Raw genomic sequence first — 19263 nt, 5'->3', positions numbered from 1 at the left:
ATATTCAGGAAAGAACAGAAGTGATTAAATATTGTTAATTATACCACTGTGTGTTTAGAAAAGAAGCAGTCAGTTTCATATCGGTGACAGCATTTAGAGGTATCATTATGTTGGATAAACCATATGTCCTGGACTTATTTTAGTAGGTTTCAGTAGTATTAACTGTATTTTCCCACTTTCTCAGATTATTTCTGGCGAATCTCTGTCAACAGTTCCTTTTAAATACAGGTCAATAAGTTCTAAAAACCTACCACTTTTTGAAGTCTTCAATGTAAAAATCCTTTAGATAAAGGCTGTCTCTTTAAAAGAAAAAATGTCTTAGTAATGATTAACAAGGGGAGATTGTACAGTATCTACTTTGTAGAACTTTTTTAGAAGAGAATAAATAGCCTTTTGCTGTAGAATAGTAACAGTAGTAATAGTAAATAGTAATACTAATAGTGAATAGTAATAATAGCCCAAATTTATATGGTGCTTACTATATGACTGTAACCTAAACACTTTACTTACTCTTTTGTTTTTTGTCTTCTATTTTTTTGGAAGAGCTTTTGAGAGGATTGTTGTTAATTCTTCTTTAAATGTTTGTTAGAATTTGCCATTGAAACCAGCTGGCTTTGGACTTTTGGGGAAGTTTTTGATTACTGATTCAATCTCTACTTGTCATACAGGTTTGTTGAGATTTTGTATTTCATCTTGAGTCATTTTAGTGATTGGTGTGTTTCTAGGAATTTATCAGTTTTATCTACATTATCTAATTCATGGGCACATAGTTTATCGTATTCTGTTATAGTCCTTATTTCTATAAGGTCAGTAGTAATGTCCTCACTTTCATTTCTGATTTAGTTATTTGTTTCTTCTCTCTGTCAGTCTAGCTAAAGGTTTGTCAACTTTGTTGATCTTTTCAAAGAACCAACTTTTGGTTTCTTGAATCTATTGTTTTTTTCTGTTCTCTTATTTCTGGTCTAATCTTTATTATGTTCTTTCTTCTAGTAGTTTAGGTTTCGTTTCCTCTTCTTTTTCTAGTTCTTCAGGATGTGAAGTTAGGTTATTGACTTAAGATCTTCTTCTTAATGTAGGCATTTACAGCTGTAGATTTCCCTGAGTACTGCCTTCGCTGCCTCCCATAAGTTTTGGTATATTGTGTTTTTGTTTTCATTTATCTCTTAAGTATTTTCTAATTTTTCTTGTTTTAGAGTGTGTTGTTTAATTTCCTTTGATCTGTTGGTTGTTAACAATGTGTTGTTTAATTTCCACACATTTGTGAATCTTTTGGTTTCCTCTGTTATTGATTTCTAGTTTTATTTCATTGTGGTTGGAGAAGATAACTTTGTATGATTTCAGTCTTTTTAAACTTATTGAGATTTGTCTTGTGACCTAACGTATGACATATTCTGGATAACATCCCATGATATATATCTGTTAGGTCCAGTTGGTTTACAGTGCTGTTCAAGTCCTCTATTTTTTTTATTGCTCTTCTGTCTAGATGTCCATTATTGGAAGCGGTATATTAAAGTCTCCCAGCTATTGTTGTAGAATTGTGTATTTCTTCCTTCACTTCTATCAATATTTGCATCATGTATTTGGAACTCTGTTGTTTAGTGAATATATTATATAATAGTTATATCTTCTTGATGAATTGACCCTTTTATCAAAATATAATGTCTTGAATGCCTTTTATTTCTTTTTCTTGCAACTGCCCTAGCTAGAACCTCCAGCATGATGTTGAGAAGAGATGAAAGCAGACATCCTTGTCTTGTTTCCAATTTTAGAGAGAAAAAGTATTTAGTTCTTCATTTTTAAGTGTGATTTTTAGCTGTGTTTTTTATAGATGTCATTTATCAAGTTGAGGAGGTTCCTTGCCATTCCTAGTTTGTTGAGCATTTTTATCATGAAAGGTTGTTGTATTTCTTCAAATGGTTTTCCCCCATCTGTTGGAGTTTTTGTCCTTTATTCTATTAATAAAGTATTTTACATTAATTTTTTGAATGCTAAACCTGCCTTGCATTTCTGGAATTAATAACATTTGGTCATGGTATGTAATTTTTATATGTTGCTGGATAGTATTTTTTAGAGGATTTTTGCATCTATATTCATAAGGAATATAAATTAGTCATCTTTCTTTCCCCTTCTTGTGATGGCTTTGTTTGGTTTTCGTATCAGGGTAATACTGGTCTCATAGAATGAGTTAGGAAGTGTTTTTGTCTTCTATTTTTTTGAAAATTTTTGTGAAGAATTGGTATTGATTCTTCTTTGAAGGTTTGGTAGGTTTCTCCAGTGAAGCCATTTACAACAAGTCACTTTTTGTGGTAAATTTTAAATTACTAATTCAGTTACTTTACTTGTAATAGGTATACTTAGATTTTTTATTTCTTCTTTTGTCCATTTTGGTGATTTGTTCATTTCATCTAAATTATCTTATTTATTGGTATAAAGTTTATACTTTTGTCTTAAAATTCTTTTTGTTTCTTTAAAGTCAGTTGTGATGTCTCCTCTTTCATTCCTGGTTTCAGTAATTTGAGTCTTATGTTTCTTGGTCAGTCTAGCTCAAGCCCTGTTGATTTTTTTTTTTCAGTGAACCAACTTTTGATTTCACTAAGTTTTTAAAATTGCTTTTGTATTCTCCAGTTTATGTATTTCTTTTTTTTTTTTTTTTTTTAAATTTATTTATTTATTTATTTATTCATTTATTTATGGCTGTGCTGGCTCCTCGTTTCCGCGTGAGGGCCTTCCCCAGCCGCGGCAAGTGGGGGCCACTCCTCATCGCGGTGCGCGGGCCTCTCACTATCGCGGCCTCTCGTTGCGGAGCACAGGCTCCAGACGCGCAGGCTCAGTATCTGTGGCCCACGGAGCCAGTTGCTCCGCGGCATGTGGGATCCTCCCAGACCAGGGCCCGAACCCGTGTCCCCCGCATCGGCAGGCAGACCCCCAACCACTGCGCCACCAGGGAAGCCCCAGTTTATGTATTTCTGTTCTAGTCTACGTTATTTTCTTCCTGTGGGTTTATTTTGCCTTTTTTTCCCCCCAGTTTTTAAGCTAGAAGTTAAGCTTATTGATTAGAGATCTTTCCTCTTTTAAATGTCACTTATTGGTAAGAGGCTATGCTTAAAGTCCCATTAGCCAGTTATATTTTTATCCTTTACCATTGGATGTTTGAGTGGCTTGGGTGCTGCTATCATAGTTCAGGGAGTTCATATTTATTTGCCACATGTTGAACCAGGGACTAATAGCTTGGACTTTCCCCTCTGATTGCTCCTGAGAGGGTACAGCCTTGGGCATTCACAGTCTTTTTGACTGCCAGGATGAATGTGATTTTACTCCCTGGGAGTTGCTCTTGAGTCAGAGTAGTTTATTGTTTAGTCAAATGTTTGGTCAGAGGTTGCTTGTAAGCCCCTTGTGCCAGTGATGCTTCTGCTGTACGTTGATGTATCTATGTGCAACTTGGGGAATGCTTCAAGTTTGTCCTGCATGCTGCTCAGCTAGCACCTGTACACATTCTTTTTTTTTTCCCCCCCCGGTACGCAGGCCTCTCACTGCCGTGGCCTCTCCCATTGCGGAGCACAGGCTCCGGATGCACAGGCTCAGCGGCCGTGGCTTACGGGCCCAGCCGCTCTGCGGCATGTGGGATCTTCCCGGACCGGGGCACGAACCCGTGTCCCCAGCATCAGCAGGCAGACTCTCAACCACTGCGCCACCAGGGAAGCCCTGTTGGATGTCTTTTTACTGGGTTCTCTTATATGCTGCTTTGCATCCCATCAAATTTTTAGAATGCTAACATGGTTCTACTTAAAACTGCAGCTTCAAGCAATTTTGTTTCCCTGACTTGAAAAATTATTTGGGGGTAAGAGCATCATAGTGAGTAGTGTCTGTCTTCCAATGGATGAAGTTATCACAGCTTTTGCTGAGTTTTTGTTAGGTGTGATCAAAATTTTGTCATTTAAATTTCTTAACTCAGTGAACAGTTTTAGAGTGGAGTTCATAGAGGAGGGATTATCAGCAGTTAGAGAATAATTTTTTAATAAAAATGATAACTGAACCATTGAGAGAAATATTCCCGAAGTTGTACATCATGTAATTTGGAAGCCTAGTAACTGTTCTCTGAAATTAGTACTTTCTCATTATGTTAGTAGACTGTTTTCAGTATCTCCAGCTAAATGATACTCTTTATGTTGTATTTTTATACTTGGCTTTTACAGTTCGCTGCTAATCTGTGAATATTCAGGCATTCTGTTTGATAACTCAAAAGAGAGAGATTACATTAAGAAAACAGCAGGCCTGAGATTTTCCAGAAAATTACAAGTGATAGAAATGCAGAATCCTGATCCTTCTTTCTTCTTGAAATATTAGTATCCTCAGTCTCATGAATTATCTTTTACGTAAACCTCCAGACAAAGCTACTTTGGAAACGTGAAAATAGTAGTTTCTCTGCTGTGATGACATTTCCTAGGAATGGGCACTTCCCCCTCAGGGATTACTCCTGAGGCTGTTAAATTTACAGCAGAACATCTGTAGGTTTAACAAGAGCATATAAAGAATATGATGTTGAGCCCATTTATTTCAAATTGGTATTGATGGTAATATTACTTGTTGTTAGTTTTGGCTTTCAGTTTTAGGACCAATTGTATATATATATATATATATATATATATTTTAAGTGGATTTGATTTGAATACAAGCGCAGAGCCATGAAGTGAAGGGTTGTTCAAAGTGCCTTTGAGTATAGACACCTCCAGTATCTCAGAAAATATAGTCAAAATGACAACTTTTAAATGTCAGAGAGACAGTTATACTTACAAAATGGACAAACCTCCTCTATGGCGCTAAAGAAAATTGACAAGTTGTTGATTAGTTAATGGAGTGAATAAATAAAATTTATTTGAGCAAAAAGATAAGCTTATATTAATCTGCAAAGTACGGCTCCAAATATAATTTGAGCCTCCATATTTCTCATAGTATAATAAATGAGAACATTTGACCTATCGCAGACATGGTTTTGATAACCTTCCTTTGATATGTTTTGTTTTGTTAATATCATGAATAAAATATACTGCCTAAAAATGGATATCATCAGTACATCAAATGAAGCCTGAACTGTACAAAGTAGAGTGGAATTATCTTTGTTGATCTGAACACAATACTTCTACTGTAAACTAATATTGCGTCAAATTTTTTCATTAGCTGCATCTCAATGTTGATTCCTTTTGAGCTCTGTTCAGTTACACCTATCATTTATTTTCCAGATGAATTACTAAGTCTTAATCTGTCATTCTACAGAATAAATTGGTACTTTGATTTTAATCATAGGGTTTTATATTTATCTTTGTTAAGTTTTATTTTGTGGGTTTGGCTTAGCATTCTAGACTACTAGAGTCCTTTAAATTCATATTTAGTCTTCCATTTTAAGCCATTCTTCCTAGGTTTGTGGCAATATTAGGTGGTTGTGTTAAAGTCAAAAAATTGTAAAATGACTGCCAGATTCATCCTCTGATGTGTTTTATTTTGCAAGCACATTGTTAATTTTTTTTTTAATTAGAATGCTTTTAGTTAAGTCTTGTACATTCTGATTTACCAACCACTGCCTCTTACTGCATTATACATTTTGGCTTCACACATTTACATTTGTTGTTTAGCCATTTGCTCTTGCATCCCCTAATGAAGGAAATCATTTACAATAATTTGATTAGGACAAGGGAAGAACAGAGTTTGTAGCCCTACAACTAGAAATCTTCCTTGAACTTAGTATTCATTTTTTTAGTATTTTTATTCTTCACTTTTGGTATGATTATTTAGCAAATGAATTAAATTAGCATACACATCTCCAGGTCATTTATAAATATATTGTGATTAACTTTGTCAAGTGATTTATTAAAATCAAGAAACCTTGTAATCAAATAATAGTTAAAAAAGAATAATTTTGGCATCCATATTAATGACGCTTCCAAAACCCGAGACTTACCATTCCTTGGGTTCTACTTACACAGAAACCCATTCAACACCAGTTCAGCATTTTCTATTTGTTTATTCTCTTTATCAGACCTCACCTTCACGTGGAACTAATTCTTACCTAAATCTTGATCTTTGAAATTTTATTCCCTTAGCCCTCAGCATTGCTTTTGCTACCCTCAGTTTTACATATAACCTATCTCTTATTTTACAAGAAGTAGGGTCATCAGACATACATTCATTTTATTTATTCTTTCTAACACGTAATCACTTATTTTAGATGTACAGGGGGAAAAATGTGGTATCGTTCCTTTTTAAAGATGATAAAAGTTACAATTAAGTATTATGTGCCAGGTAATATGCTTCAAGAGCTGTGTATGATTATTTCTAATAATCTCATGACAATCTTTTAAAGTAGGTATCATCATTAGCACTGTTTTACAGGAAACTGTGGCTTCAAGAGGTTAAGTAACTTGCTGTGGTCACATAGCTTGTAGCAGTGTTGGGACTTCCGTATAGTTTGTGTGACTCATGCTAACCTTGCTTCTTAATTACTACATGGTATAACTTCTCTGTGTTCTTCTTTTCCTGTTCTTGTGATGTTCTAGAACCTTGTTTCATCAGTTGTCCGTTTTCTTTTGTTTCTTAAAACTTTTCTGGCTTTATCCAGTCAGCATACAAATAAATTTGGGTCTCTTAGCCACTAAAAACTACAAACAAAAAGCACATTTAAAATTTTTCTTTGACTTTTGTTTCCCCTCAAGTTACCAGCTCCCAGCTCTCTCCTTACTTTCACCACTAGAGATTTTGTAAGAACAAACTAAATTAACTGCCTCCTATTTCTTACCTGCCATCTGCTCACTCATGAACTCAGTACAGGTTGGTTGCTATTGGCACCATGGTCTGAAACTGCTCTTTCCAACACGGTCACTGAACCATGGTATACCAGATCCAACAGCCTTTTCAATCCCATCCTTCCTGCCATTGAAACACTTTGCTGTTCCACATCTCATCATTATTGAAACTCAACTTTGGATCTTTTGATGCTAGTCTTTCCTTGCTCTTTTATGCCTCTTAGTTCTCATTGCTGAGTTGTCCCCTAATGTCTTAAGGGAAGTTTCATTCTTAATTTTCAAAGCTCTTATACTCAGTCCTTTCCTCACTCTCTTACTGTATACACTCTTCTTAGGTGAGTGATTCTTGTTCTTACAGTTTCAGCTATTGCCTAAATCTCTAGCTATGCTCTACTCTTGTTTTCTGAGTTTGACTTGACCAACCACCCATGTATTTCCAACCACCTATGGAACAAAACTACCTAAAATGTTCTGATATTCATTAAATAAAAGTTCAACTTTTTCCCTCACACCTTTTTGCTCTTTTTACGTTCCTTGTCTCATTACCTGCCTAGTTGCCCAGGTTTAGAGACTGTTAAATTAATCCAAACTTCTTTATTTCTCAGGTTCTCTATTACTTTCTTGTTTAGCTAGCCAATATACCTGTTTCCCACCTCGCTTTTTAAAAAATCCTTATTACCTGTGCCCTAGTCTAGGCCTTGGATTCTTGTAGAAGGTTTCCAGCTGCTCACACTGCTTTCATTATCATCTTCCCAACTTCCACCTCTGCCTTTAAGTCCAGGCTAGTGGATACTAGCCTGGACTTAAAGGCAGAGGTCCCAGGATATATATGAATTTGGGAGTCATCAGTGTATAGTAGTACTGAGCCATTAGACTGGATGAGTGGGCTTACACAAAGAACAGAGGTCTGAGTACTGAGCCTTAGGATCCTCTATTCCTTAGGAGATAAAGGAGACTAGAAGGAACCAGAAATAGAGAGCCAGAAGAGCTGTCTTTAAGGTAGGATGAAAACCAGAAGAGTATAGTGTTCTAAAACCCAAGTGAAGTAAGTGTTTCAAAGAAGGGAACGTGATTGACTATGTCAGATGGTAGTGCTAAGTCAAGTAAAAGAGAGGGAAAGATGATGCCTGAAAATTAGCATTGAATACAGCAACAAGGAGATTATTGATCTTGATAAATAATTATTGTGTAATAGTGGTGGTGAAATTCTATTGGAGTAAGTTTTAGAGAGAATGAGAAGAGCCAGGTATTGGAGAAAGTCAATTTAGACATCTCTTGAAGAATTTTGCTGTTAAAGGGGCCAGAAAATAGGATGGTGGTGATTAGTGCGATTAGAGATTTTTTTTAACGATGGAAGAAATAACAAGTTTATGTTGTAATGCTCTCACAGAGAGAGAATAATCGACAGAGAAAGAAAAATTACTGAAGCAATGAGTGTGAATAGGAAAAGCAGAGTAGTTTGTTTACATGCAGCAGAGTTTGCCTTAGAAAGGAGCTTGGTCAGCTTATCTCTAGTTAGAGTAGTGAAGGAAAGGCATCTGGGGGTAGATGCTGGTAAATGGGTACATGTAGTGGTACAAGCAAGGTATCAGCTGAGGGTGAGGATGGGAGAAGAGTTTTAAAACAAGCCTTTGCTGTTGTTTACTAACTCCCTTGTTAGAGAGTGAGGGTAATGTTAGACCATGGAATTTAAGCTGGATATGGAGGGAAGAGAGGAGAACATGAAAGACTGAGGGAAAGTGAAAAGGTAATAACGTCAGTGGCATGCTGCCTCACTGAACTGTTTCCTGAGATCTGCTCTGTTCTTTGACCTCACACCTTTTTTTCTTTTTTTTTAAATTTATTTTTGGCTGTGTTGTGTCTTCGTTGCTGCGCGCGGGCTTTCTCTAGTTGCGGTGAGTGGGGGCTACTCTTCGCTGTGGTGTGCGGGCTTCTCACTCATTGTCATGGCTTCTCTTGTTGTGGAGCACGGGCTCTAGGCACGCGGGCTCAGTAGTTGTGGCTCGCGGGCTCTAGAGCGCAGCCTCAGTAGTTGTGATGCATGGGCTTAGTTGCTCTGCAGCACATGGGATCTTCCTGGACCAGGGCTCGAACCCCTGTCCCCTGCATTGGCACTGCGCCATCAGGGAAGCCTGACCTCACAGCTTGAATACAGTTTTCTCTCTGCCTGAAATGCCCCTTTCGTACTCAATTTAGATGACATGTCTTTTACCTGCACCCTTACTTCCTTACTTCCTCTGCAATGACTACTGACATATAGAAAATGCTCAATAAATGCTGAAAATTGAAATTCTTCACTTTAGTTTGGCAGGTATTTCAAACTGGGAAGATTGTGAAGTGTTACCTGAAGATTTTCCTACTCAGTAGCCAGTTCTAGACTTGAACACAGTGATTCTCAACTTTGTGTTCTGCTTCAGTTTGCTTATCTGATATTATTCACATGAACAGGGTGAGGGTAGCACTCTCTTCTTCTTTCCTACTTGGTACTTAGTTGGAATTCCCTTCTTTCTTTCCACTGATCTTGGATTGGTGTCTTTATGCAGCTGTGAATGGATGTTTAAACATATGACCTGCAGTAAACTTGTGAGTATGGTAACTCGCTGCCTTATAAGTTATTCTTTTTTTTTCAGTTAATTGTAGAAGACAAGTGGTTATTTTACTAATTATAGACTAATTAACTAATATAACTAATCAAATAACCATAGAATCTTTTTTAAGGAGAAATTTTGAAGTCCAGCTTTTCATGCTATAGGTGAAGAAACGGAAGCCTAAAGAGATTAAATGACTTGCTTACATCAGTTAGCAGAGCTAGGGCTAGAAATGCACATTTCTTAGCTCCCAGTTCAATACTTATTTTACTACCATGACAGCTTTCCTGATAGGATATAAGGGCAATGATTCTCAAACTAGAAAATACGAAGTTTTGTGACAGGTAATATCCTCTAAAATCATATAACCAAAATAACAGTTTAAATATGACTAGGAATCTTAACAGTCTTGAAATGGCTGTGTTTTTGCCATGAAATTGTTAGTAAAAAAAAATGTGGTAGACTTGTTTTTACTGTTATGGTTATATTCTGAATTAATTGTGTATAATTAAAATTGAACACATGAATCTTTTCTTTAAAAATCTGAATAAGTGAATGTATACAGAATTTACTCTAATTTAAATATTTAAAGACTAGTTCCTAATCTTGTTTTTTTGGTTTGTTTGTTTTTAATAAACTCTTTCAGAAAGATGAGGTCTATCTTAATCTGGTGCTGGACTATGTTCCGGAAACAGTATACAGAGTTGCCAGACACTATAGTCGAGCCAAACAGACGCTCCCTGTGATCTATGTTAAGGTATGTAAAAATGGAGCAATTTCCCATTTTAGTTATTATGAACAAGGGAGAGTGCTGGGTGTATTTTAACTATATTATTACATCTCATTCTGAGGGGGGAAAGCTGCAAAGTAGGTATTGCTAGAGTTTCATTAAATTTTTGTACAGTTTTAAAGCGTGAAGTCTTCCCTTTTTAAGCTTTCATGACGTGGGTATTAAAGATACTTGTCATCTTTCTGACAAATGAACTTTTTCACAGACAATTATGGGTTTTAATTTTGCTACCTACAGCACCTTTTAATTTAATTTCTTATAACCTTTATTGTGCCACAGGCTGAAATAGGAGCAAGCATATCCTATAAAATTATAAAAATATGGTTATCAATATTACCAAATGCAATGTTTATTGCCATTTATAGATACAGTGTGTCCGTAGCTGAAGTTTAAACTTTTTGTAATTTTAAATATGCACAGACTCTGTTAAGGTGTTATTTAATTTTTGGTACCTGATGTCAATGTCATCCTTTTTATTTGATACAACTCATGTTAGAGTGGCTTGCAATTTATCCAACATAATTATGACTGAAGTTGGGGTAGATTATTAGAAACAGATTATTTGTTTAACTATGACATTGTGAAAATTAACTAGGAGTTAAGTTTAAAAGTTCAGCTTTCTGAGTATAATTTTTTGCATTTTACCTTTTTTTTTTTTCTCTTTTTTGCGGTACGCGGGCCTCTCACTGTTGTGGCCTCTCCCGTTGCGGAGCACAGGCTCCGGTCGCGCAGGCCCAGCGGCCATGGCTCATGGGCCCAGCCGCTCTGCGGCATGTGGGATCTTCCCGGACCAGGGCACGAACCCGTGTCCCCTGCATCGGCAGGCGGACTCTCAACCACTGCGCCACCAGGGAAGCCCTGCATTTTACCTTTCATACAAATACTCTAGAAAATAAAATGGCATTGATTCTGAATGTTTTGAGTATCGAAGTTTTTACTTAATAGTTATATTTTAAGCTTTATAGTAATAAAATGGATTTTGCTGATGGGATTACTATAGTGGTGTTAATATGTTCCTCTGTCCTCAGTATTTCCTGTAAATTGGTGATTCAGTATATTTTTGTAGGAGTCAAGACCACTTCATATGTAGATGATACCTTATGTCAGTGCTTTATCTGACTTTTAACTCTCTTTTTGTTGTTTTTCACCAAGATACTGGTATCTTTGATTTGAATCATTTCAAAAGTTCTTTTCATGGTATATAACTTTGGGGTAGAGGTCAGAAGGTGAGGAGTCAGAAAAATTTATAAGTGAACCAGAACACTGACCTTGAAACAAATAGAAGGTTTAAGATATACTCACTCTTGGGCTTCCCTGGTGGCGCAGTGGTTGAGAGTCCGCCTGCCGATGCAGGGGACACGGGTTCGTGCCCCGGTCTGGGAAGATCCCACATGCCGTGGAGTGGCTAGGCTCGTGAGCCATGGCCGCTGAGCCTGCGCCTCCAGAGCCTGTGCTCTGCAACGGGAGAAGCCACAACAGTGAGAGGCCCGCGTACCGCAAAAAAAAAAAAAAAAAAAAAGCTATACTCACTTTCTTCACAAAGACTGTCCCTTCGCCAGTCAAGAGTCTAATTCTTTCTTCCACACAGACCCAGTTTCTCAGTGCATGTTGTTTTGTAATAAAATTGAAATAAATATTCTTTTCAATTGATGTCAATAGTCATCTAGGATCTGTTTTTAAATGGCATTTTGAAGTCTACTTAATTCTGAAGGTTATTAACAGGAAGAGTGTTGCTATTAATAGATTTACTGATGTCTTGATAACAGATTTTCTCAGTTCATGGTGTGAGTTTTCCCAGACCTCTGTATCAATAACCTCTGGCCCTGACAAAGGATGATGAACTTAAAAAACAGAAGACTTGGCTTCTGGTCTAAACATTGTTACTTGTTAGTCACATGATTTGGAATACCCCTCTGAGTTTTTAAATCTGTGTTTAGGGGAGAAAAACAGGTTTGTGGTGAGATGTTAGTAAAATAAAAATTATAAAAGCACATTGTAAATTTTCCTTTTTTAAGTTATTAAAAGATGGTACAAATATAACATTGGTTAACTAAACTATAATTAGCTAATGGATAGAGAAATGACATAAAACTTGTTTAAGAAAGACTGAGTGCGAACAATCCCCAGTTTTTCACTATTCTTTTCTGGAAATCTGTTACTTTGTTTCCTGCGTAAGGACTCTGAATTGTTTGGGATAGAAAGTAAGTATTCAATTAATTTTTACTCTTTATTCCAGTTGTATATGTATCAGCTGTTCCGAAGTTTAGCCTATATCCATTCCTTTGGAATCTGCCATCGGGATATTAAACCACAGAACCTCTTGTTGGATCCTGATACAGCTGTCTTAAAACTCTGTGACTTTGGAAGGTAAGCTAGCTCTCTTTTCTTCTCCCTTCCTTCCCTCCTCTCCAACCCCACCCTCCCACCCTGTATACTCTTTTCATTATCTTTTGTTACCCTTACTCAGGGACTATAAACTAGTGCAGTTGCTTGTGAGGGTAGTTTCGGTAACTTCTGTCAGAATTTTAGTCTTTCATCCAGCAATTTAACTCCTAGGAACTGTTCCCTTACAAATACTCACACATTCACAAAATATTGTATATACCAGAATTTTTATCATAGAATTGTATATAAATGTCTGGCAGTAGGAAGATTACCAGATAAATTATGGTACATCATACATATAATGTAATACATGCAGCTGTTAAAAAAAGAAAGGGGAGGCTCTCTGTGAATGGAAAAGGAATGATCTCTAAGAAGTATTAAATTCAAAAAAGCAAGGTCAAGAATCTATATAGTATGTTCCCTTTTGTATTCTAAAAACACAGAGTATAAGCATATGTACACAGATGCATTGCTTATTTTTGGAATGATATAAATTCATAATATTGATTGCTTCTAGGAGCAAGTCCCATTTGTTTATTTATGGTTTTATTTCCGTTACTCTAGGAGGTGGGTCAAAAAAGATCTTGCTGTGGTTTATGTGAAAGAGTGTTTTTCCTTTGTTTTCCTCTAAGGCTTTTATAGTGTCTGGTCTTACCTTTAGGTCTTTAATCCATTTTGAGTTTATTTTTGTGTATGGTGTTAGATAGTGTTCTAATTTCATTCTTTTACATGTAACTGTCCAGTTTTCCCAGCACCACTTATTGAAGAGGCTGTCCTTTCTCCATTGTATGTTCTTGCCTTCTTTGTCATAAATTAGGTGCCCATATGTGCGTGGGTTTATCTCTGGGCATTCTATCCTGTACCATTGATCTATATTTCTGCATTTGTGCCAGTACTATACTGTCTTGATTACTGTAGCTTTGTGGTGTGGTTTGAAGTCAGGGAATCTGATTCCTTTAACTCCATTTTTCTTTGTCAAGATTGCTTTGGCTATTCGGGGTCTTTTGAGTTTCCATATGAATTGTAAAATTTTTTCTTCTAATTCTGTGAAGAATGCCATTGGTAGTTTGATAGGGATTGCATTGAATCTATAGATTGCTTTGGGTAGTATAGTCATTTTCACAATATTGATTTTTCCAATCCAAGAACATGGTATATTTCTCCATCTGTTTATGTCATCTTTGATTTCTTTCATCAGTGTTTTATAGTTTTCTGAGTACAAGTCTTTCGCCTCCTTAAGCAGGTTTATTCCTAGGTATTTTATTCTTTCTGTTGCAGTGGTAAATGGGAGTGTTTCCTTAATTTCTCTTTCTGATTTTTCGTTGTTGGTGTATAGGAATGCCAGAGATTTCTGTGCATTCATTTTGTATCCTGCTACTTTACCAAATTCACTGGTTAGTTCTATTGGTTTTCTGGTGGTGTCTTTAGGATTTTCTGTGTATAGTGTATGTCATCTGCAAACAGTGACAGTTTTACTTCTTCTTTTCCAATTTGTATTGCTTTTATTTCTTTCTCTTCTCTGATTGCTGTGGTAGGCCTTGCAAAACTATGTTGAATAAGAGTGGCGAGAGTGGGCATCCTTGTCTTATTCTTGATCTTAGTGAAAGTGCTTTCAGTTTTTCACCATTGAGTATGATGCTTGCTGTGGATTTGTCATATATAGCCTTTATTATGTTGAGGAAGGTTCCCTCTATACCCATTTTCTGGAGAGCTTTTATCATAAATGTGTGTTGAATTTTGTCAGATGCTTTTTCTGCATCTATTGAGATGATCATATGGTTTTTATTCCTTAATTTGTTAATGTGGTGCATCACATTGATTGATTTGTGTATATTGAAGAATCCTTGCATCCTGGGATAAATTCCACTTGATCATGGTGTATGATCCTTTTAATGTGCTGTTGGATTCTGTATGCTAGTATTTTGTTCAGGATTTTTGCATCTGTGTTCGTCAGTGATATTGGTCTATAATTTTCTTTTTTTGTGATATCTTTTTCTGATTTTGGTGACAGTGGGATGGTGGCTTTGTAGAATGACTTTGGGAGTGTTTTTCCCTCTGCAATTTTTTGAAAGAGTTTGACAAGGATAGGTGTTAGTTCTTCTCTAAATGTTTGATAGAATTCGCCTGTGAAGCCATCTGGTCCTGAACTTTTGTTTGTTGGAAGATTTTTAATTACGGTTTCAATTTCATTACTTGTGATAGGTCTGTTTATATTTTCTACTTCTTCCTGGTTCAGTCTTAGAAAATTGTTCCTTTCCAAGAACTTGTGAGTTTCTTCCAGGTTGTCCATTTTATTGGCATATAGTTGTTTGTAGTAGTCTCTTATAATCCTTTGTATTTCTTCAGTGTCAGTTGTGATTTCTCCTTTTTCATTTCTAATTTTATTTATTTGTATCCTCTCCCTTTTTTTCTTGATGAGTCTGGCTAAGGGTTTATCAATTTTGTTTATCTTCTCAAAGAACCAGCTTTTAGTTTTATTGATCTTTGCTATAGATTTCTTCATTTCTATTTCATTTATTTCTGCTCTGATCTTTATGATTTCTTTCCTTCTACTGACTTTGGGTTTTCTTTGGTCTTCTTTCTCTAGTTGTTTTAAGTGTAGGGTGAGATTGCTTATTTGAGATTATTCTTGTTGCTTGAGGTGAGGTTGAATTGCTGTAAACTTCCCTGTTAGAACTGCTTTTGCGTCCCATAGGTTTTGGGTCATCATGTTTTCATTGTCATTTGTTTCTGTGTATTTTTTTATTTCTTCTTTGATTTCTTCAGTGATCTCTTGGTTATTTAGTAGCACACTGTTTAGCCTCCATGTATTTGTGTTTTTTTCCTGTAATTGATTTCCATTCTCATAGTGTTGTGGTCAGAAAAGATGCTTGATATGATTTCAATTTTCTTAAATCTTCCGAGGCTTGATTTGTGACCCAAGATTTGATCTATCCTGGAGAATGTTCCATGTGCAGTTGAGAAGAAAGTGTATTCTGCCACTTTTGGGTGGAATGTTCTGTAAATATCAGTTAGATCTATCTGGTTTATTGTGTCACTTAAAGCTTGTGTTTCCTTATTTATTTTCTGTTTGGATGATCTGTTCATGGGTGTAAGTGGGGTGTTAAAGTCCCCTACTATGATTGTGTTACTGTCGATTTCTCCTTTCATGGTTGGTAGCATTTGCCTTATGTATTGAGGTGCTCCTATGTTGGGTCCATAAATATTTATAATTGTTATATCTTCTTCTTGGATTGATCCTTTGATCATTACGTAGTGTCCCTCCTTATCTCTTGTAACAGTCTTTATTTTAAAGTCTATTTTATCTGATACGAGTATTGCTACTCCAGCTTTCTTTTGATTTCCATTTGCATGGAATATCTTTTTCCATCCCCTCACTTTCAGTCTGTATGTGTCCCTAAGTCTGAAGTGGGTCTCTTGTAGACAGCATATATATGGGTCTTGTTTTTGTATCCATTCAGCCAGTCTGTGTCTTTTGGTTGGGGCATTTAATCCATTTATAGTCAAAGTTATTATCGATATGTATGTTCCTATTACCATTTTCTTAATTGTTTTGGGTTTGTTTTTGTGGGTCTTTTTCTTCTCTTGTGTCTCCGCTTAGAGAAGTTTCTTTAGCATTTGTTGTAAAGCTGGTTTGGTGGTGCTGAATTCTCTTAGCTTGTGCTTGTCTGAAAAGCTTTTGACTTTTCCATCGAATCCTGCCACTCTCTTCTGGCCTGCAGAGTTTCCGCTGAAAAATCAGCTGATAACGTTATGGGGATTCCTTTGTATGTTATTTTTTATTTTTCCCTTGCTGCTTTTAATATTTTTTCTTTGAATTTAATTTTTGTTAGTTTGATTAATATGTGTCTTGTTGTGTTTTTCCTAGGGTTTATCCTTTATGGGACTCTTGCTTCCTGCACTTGGGTGACTGTTTCCTTTCCCATGTTAGGGAAGTTTTCAACTATAATCTCTTCAAATATTTTCTCAGACCCTTTCTTTTTCTCTTCTTCTTCTGGGACCCCCATAATTCGAATGTTGGTGCATTTAGTGTTGTCCCAGAGGTCTCTGAGATTGTCTTCAATCTTTTCATTCTTTTTTCTTTATTCTGCTCCTCAGCAATTATTTCCACCATTTTGTCTTCCAGCTCACTTACTTGTTTTTCTGCCTCAGTTATTCTGTTATCGATTCCTTCTAGTGTATTTTTCATTTCAGTTATCGTGTTGTTCATCTCTGTTTGTTTGTTCTGTACTTTTTCTAGAGCTTTGTTAAACGTTTCATGTATTTTCTCAGTCCATGCCTCCATTCTATTTCCGAGATCCTGGATCATCTTTGCTATCGTTACTCTGAATTCTTTTTCAGGTAGATTGCCTATTTCCTCTTCATTTATTTGGTCTTGTAGGTTTTTACCTTGCTCCTTCATCTGTGACATCTGTGTCATTTTTTTTTTTTTTTTCCCTAATGAGTGGGATTGTGTTTCTGACTTACTGGTTGTTTGACCTGAGGCTTCCAACACTGGAGTTTTTAGGCTATTGGATAGAGCTGGGTCTTGGTGCTGAGATGAGGAGCTCTGTGAGATCTCACTCCAGTGAACATTCCCTGAGGTCTGAGGTTCTCTGTTAGTCCAGTGGTTCAGACTCAGAGCTCCCACTACAGGAATTTTGGCCCAACCCTGGGTTCGTGAACCAAGGTCCCTCAAGTTGCCTGGGGCAGAAAAAAAAAACAATAACAAAGTAAAAACTAAACAGATACGTTAGGAAGAATATACAAATAAAAGTGTAGATGAATCAACAGCCAGAAGGCACATCAGTACCATAATAGTAAAAAAGAGGAGGAGGGAAAAGAAAAAAGAAAAAAAAGGGGTGGGGGGAGGCCTCGGCTGTGGAGGGTGGGGCCTAAGCAAGGGTGAGGTTTGGGCGGTGGGCAGGGCCAATGCTCAGGACTGACAGGGCTGGAAAAGGCCCTGGGGGCTGTGCGGGGTGGAGCTTAGGCTCAAGGAACAGAAGGGACCCAGGTTTGCCCCTCAGCCCTGGTCTCAGAGGGCTGGGGACCTCACAGGGGAGCCCAGCAATCTTCCTGGGCTCTAGTGGGTGGGGCAGTTGCCCTCTGCTCCTCTCCCTCTCCTCCCGCCTGCCTCTCCTGTTCTCCCCAGGCCTCCTTCCTATGCCTCCAAGGACCCCCGAGACCTGGCGGGGGCTTTGGAGGGCAGGGGATCGGTCTGGGGAGCTCAGCAGGCTGCCCGGGGCCCCAGTGGGTGGGGCAATCACCCTCTGCTTCTCTCCTGTCCCTCCTTGGATGGCTCCTCCCACCTGCCACTCCTCATCTCCCCGGCCTCCCTCTTATGCCCCCAGGACCCACATGGCCTGGATGGGGCTCTGGAGGCGGGAAACTGTCTTGAGAGCTCAGCAGGCTCCCCAGCCTAAGTGAGCCAGGCGATCGCCCTCTGCTCCTTTCCTTCTCTTCCCAGAGAGTCCCTCCCGCCTGCCTCTCCTGACCTCCCCGACCTCAGGGGCACAGATCCTGTCTGACCTCCACTTCTCCTCCCCCCTCAGTCCCCCTACTTCCTACCGGTTCACTTTGGGGTTCCTACTATCTCCTTGGGCGTTAGCGTCCCCCACCAGAGGCCAGCAGGCATACTAGTTGTGGGGAGAAGCTAACTCTGTGTCTTCCCACACCACCATCTTGACTCCGCCTAGTTCACTTTTAATAGCTCTGATAACAAAGCTGCCTTTTTTGTTTTTAGCAGCTAGTTTGAGGAAGTAGAGTTTGGGATACACTTTGAAGGTAGCTCCATCAAGTGGCATTTCTAAGATTACCTTCTTTATCACTGAATTTTCTGACTAAATAATTGGAATCCGTCTTGTTAATTTAGAAAATTGTTTATAAGGTAGAAAGGTTTTATTAGTTTTGCTGAAAAAGTGTCTTAATTTTCATGCAGCCTAAAAACAGGAATTAGTGTTTATTAATTTATGAAATGGCTGCTGTATGTCAAACCTTGGTGAGAATGTTACAAAATAAACTGCCTCCCACCTTCAAAACTTGTGATGAAGGAAGACCAGGCTATGGTCAGACTTATCATTGACCAGAAATAAATGGAAGAAAAGAAAGCCCAAACTGAAACCTTTGTGACTGCTTTCATCTATCTCTACTCTGATTTTCCCATACCTTTACCTAAAATTTTTTTTTTTACCTTTTCTTGTTACTTACTTTTTTACTGTTTTGATTTTGTTTTTTGTATTTATTTCTTGTATTTATCTTTCATATTATTGTATGTCAAAATGGTTAGCTTCTATAGCAGTTTATTTATTTTAGTGTGTCTTCAAGTTATCTTGAGAGGTACTTCAAAAGAAACTAATTTTAATATTTAAAATACATGCCACGGGGCTTCCCTGGTGGCGCAGTGGTTGAGAGTCCACCTGCCAATGCAGGGGACATGGGTTCATGCCCCGGTCCAGGAAGATCCCACATGCCATGGAGCGGCTGGACCTGTGAGCCATGGCCACTGAGCCTGCGCGTCTGGAGCCTGTGCTCCACAACGGGAGAGGCCACAACAGTGTGAGGCCTGCATACCGCAAAAAAAATAAAAAAATAAAAATAAAAATAAAATAAAATACATGCCACAAAGTATTTGGGAAGGAAAGTTGGATTAAGAGAATGTGTGATTTAACTTACGACAGCGGAATTAGAATTCATGGACTGTGAATTATCTCTGCCCTACAGGAAAGGG

General features: G+C 37.5%; 1 protein-coding gene across 2 annotated transcripts in view; it reads left to right on the top strand.

The window, feature by feature from the left end:
* GSK3B (glycogen synthase kinase 3 beta) overlaps positions 1-19263 on the top strand; it is a 196846-nt gene that overhangs the window by 107615 nt on the left and 69968 nt on the right. For both annotated transcript variants that reach the window (XM_060098981.1, XM_060098980.1), the window contains exons 4-5: positions 10029-10139; positions 12409-12539. In XM_060098981.1, the coding sequence (XP_059954964.1) occupies positions 10029-10139; positions 12409-12539 (242 nt within the window). The remainder of the gene's footprint in view (positions 1-10028; positions 10140-12408; positions 12540-19263) is intronic.

Source organism: Mesoplodon densirostris, chromosome 5 (assembly GCF_025265405.1).
Source record: "Mesoplodon densirostris isolate mMesDen1 chromosome 5, mMesDen1 primary haplotype, whole genome shotgun sequence".
Lineage (NCBI taxonomy): Eukaryota > Metazoa > Chordata > Mammalia > Artiodactyla > Ziphiidae > Mesoplodon > Mesoplodon densirostris.
Note: the sequence above shows the minus strand (reverse complement) of the source record. Positions and strands in the feature narration are given on the sequence as shown.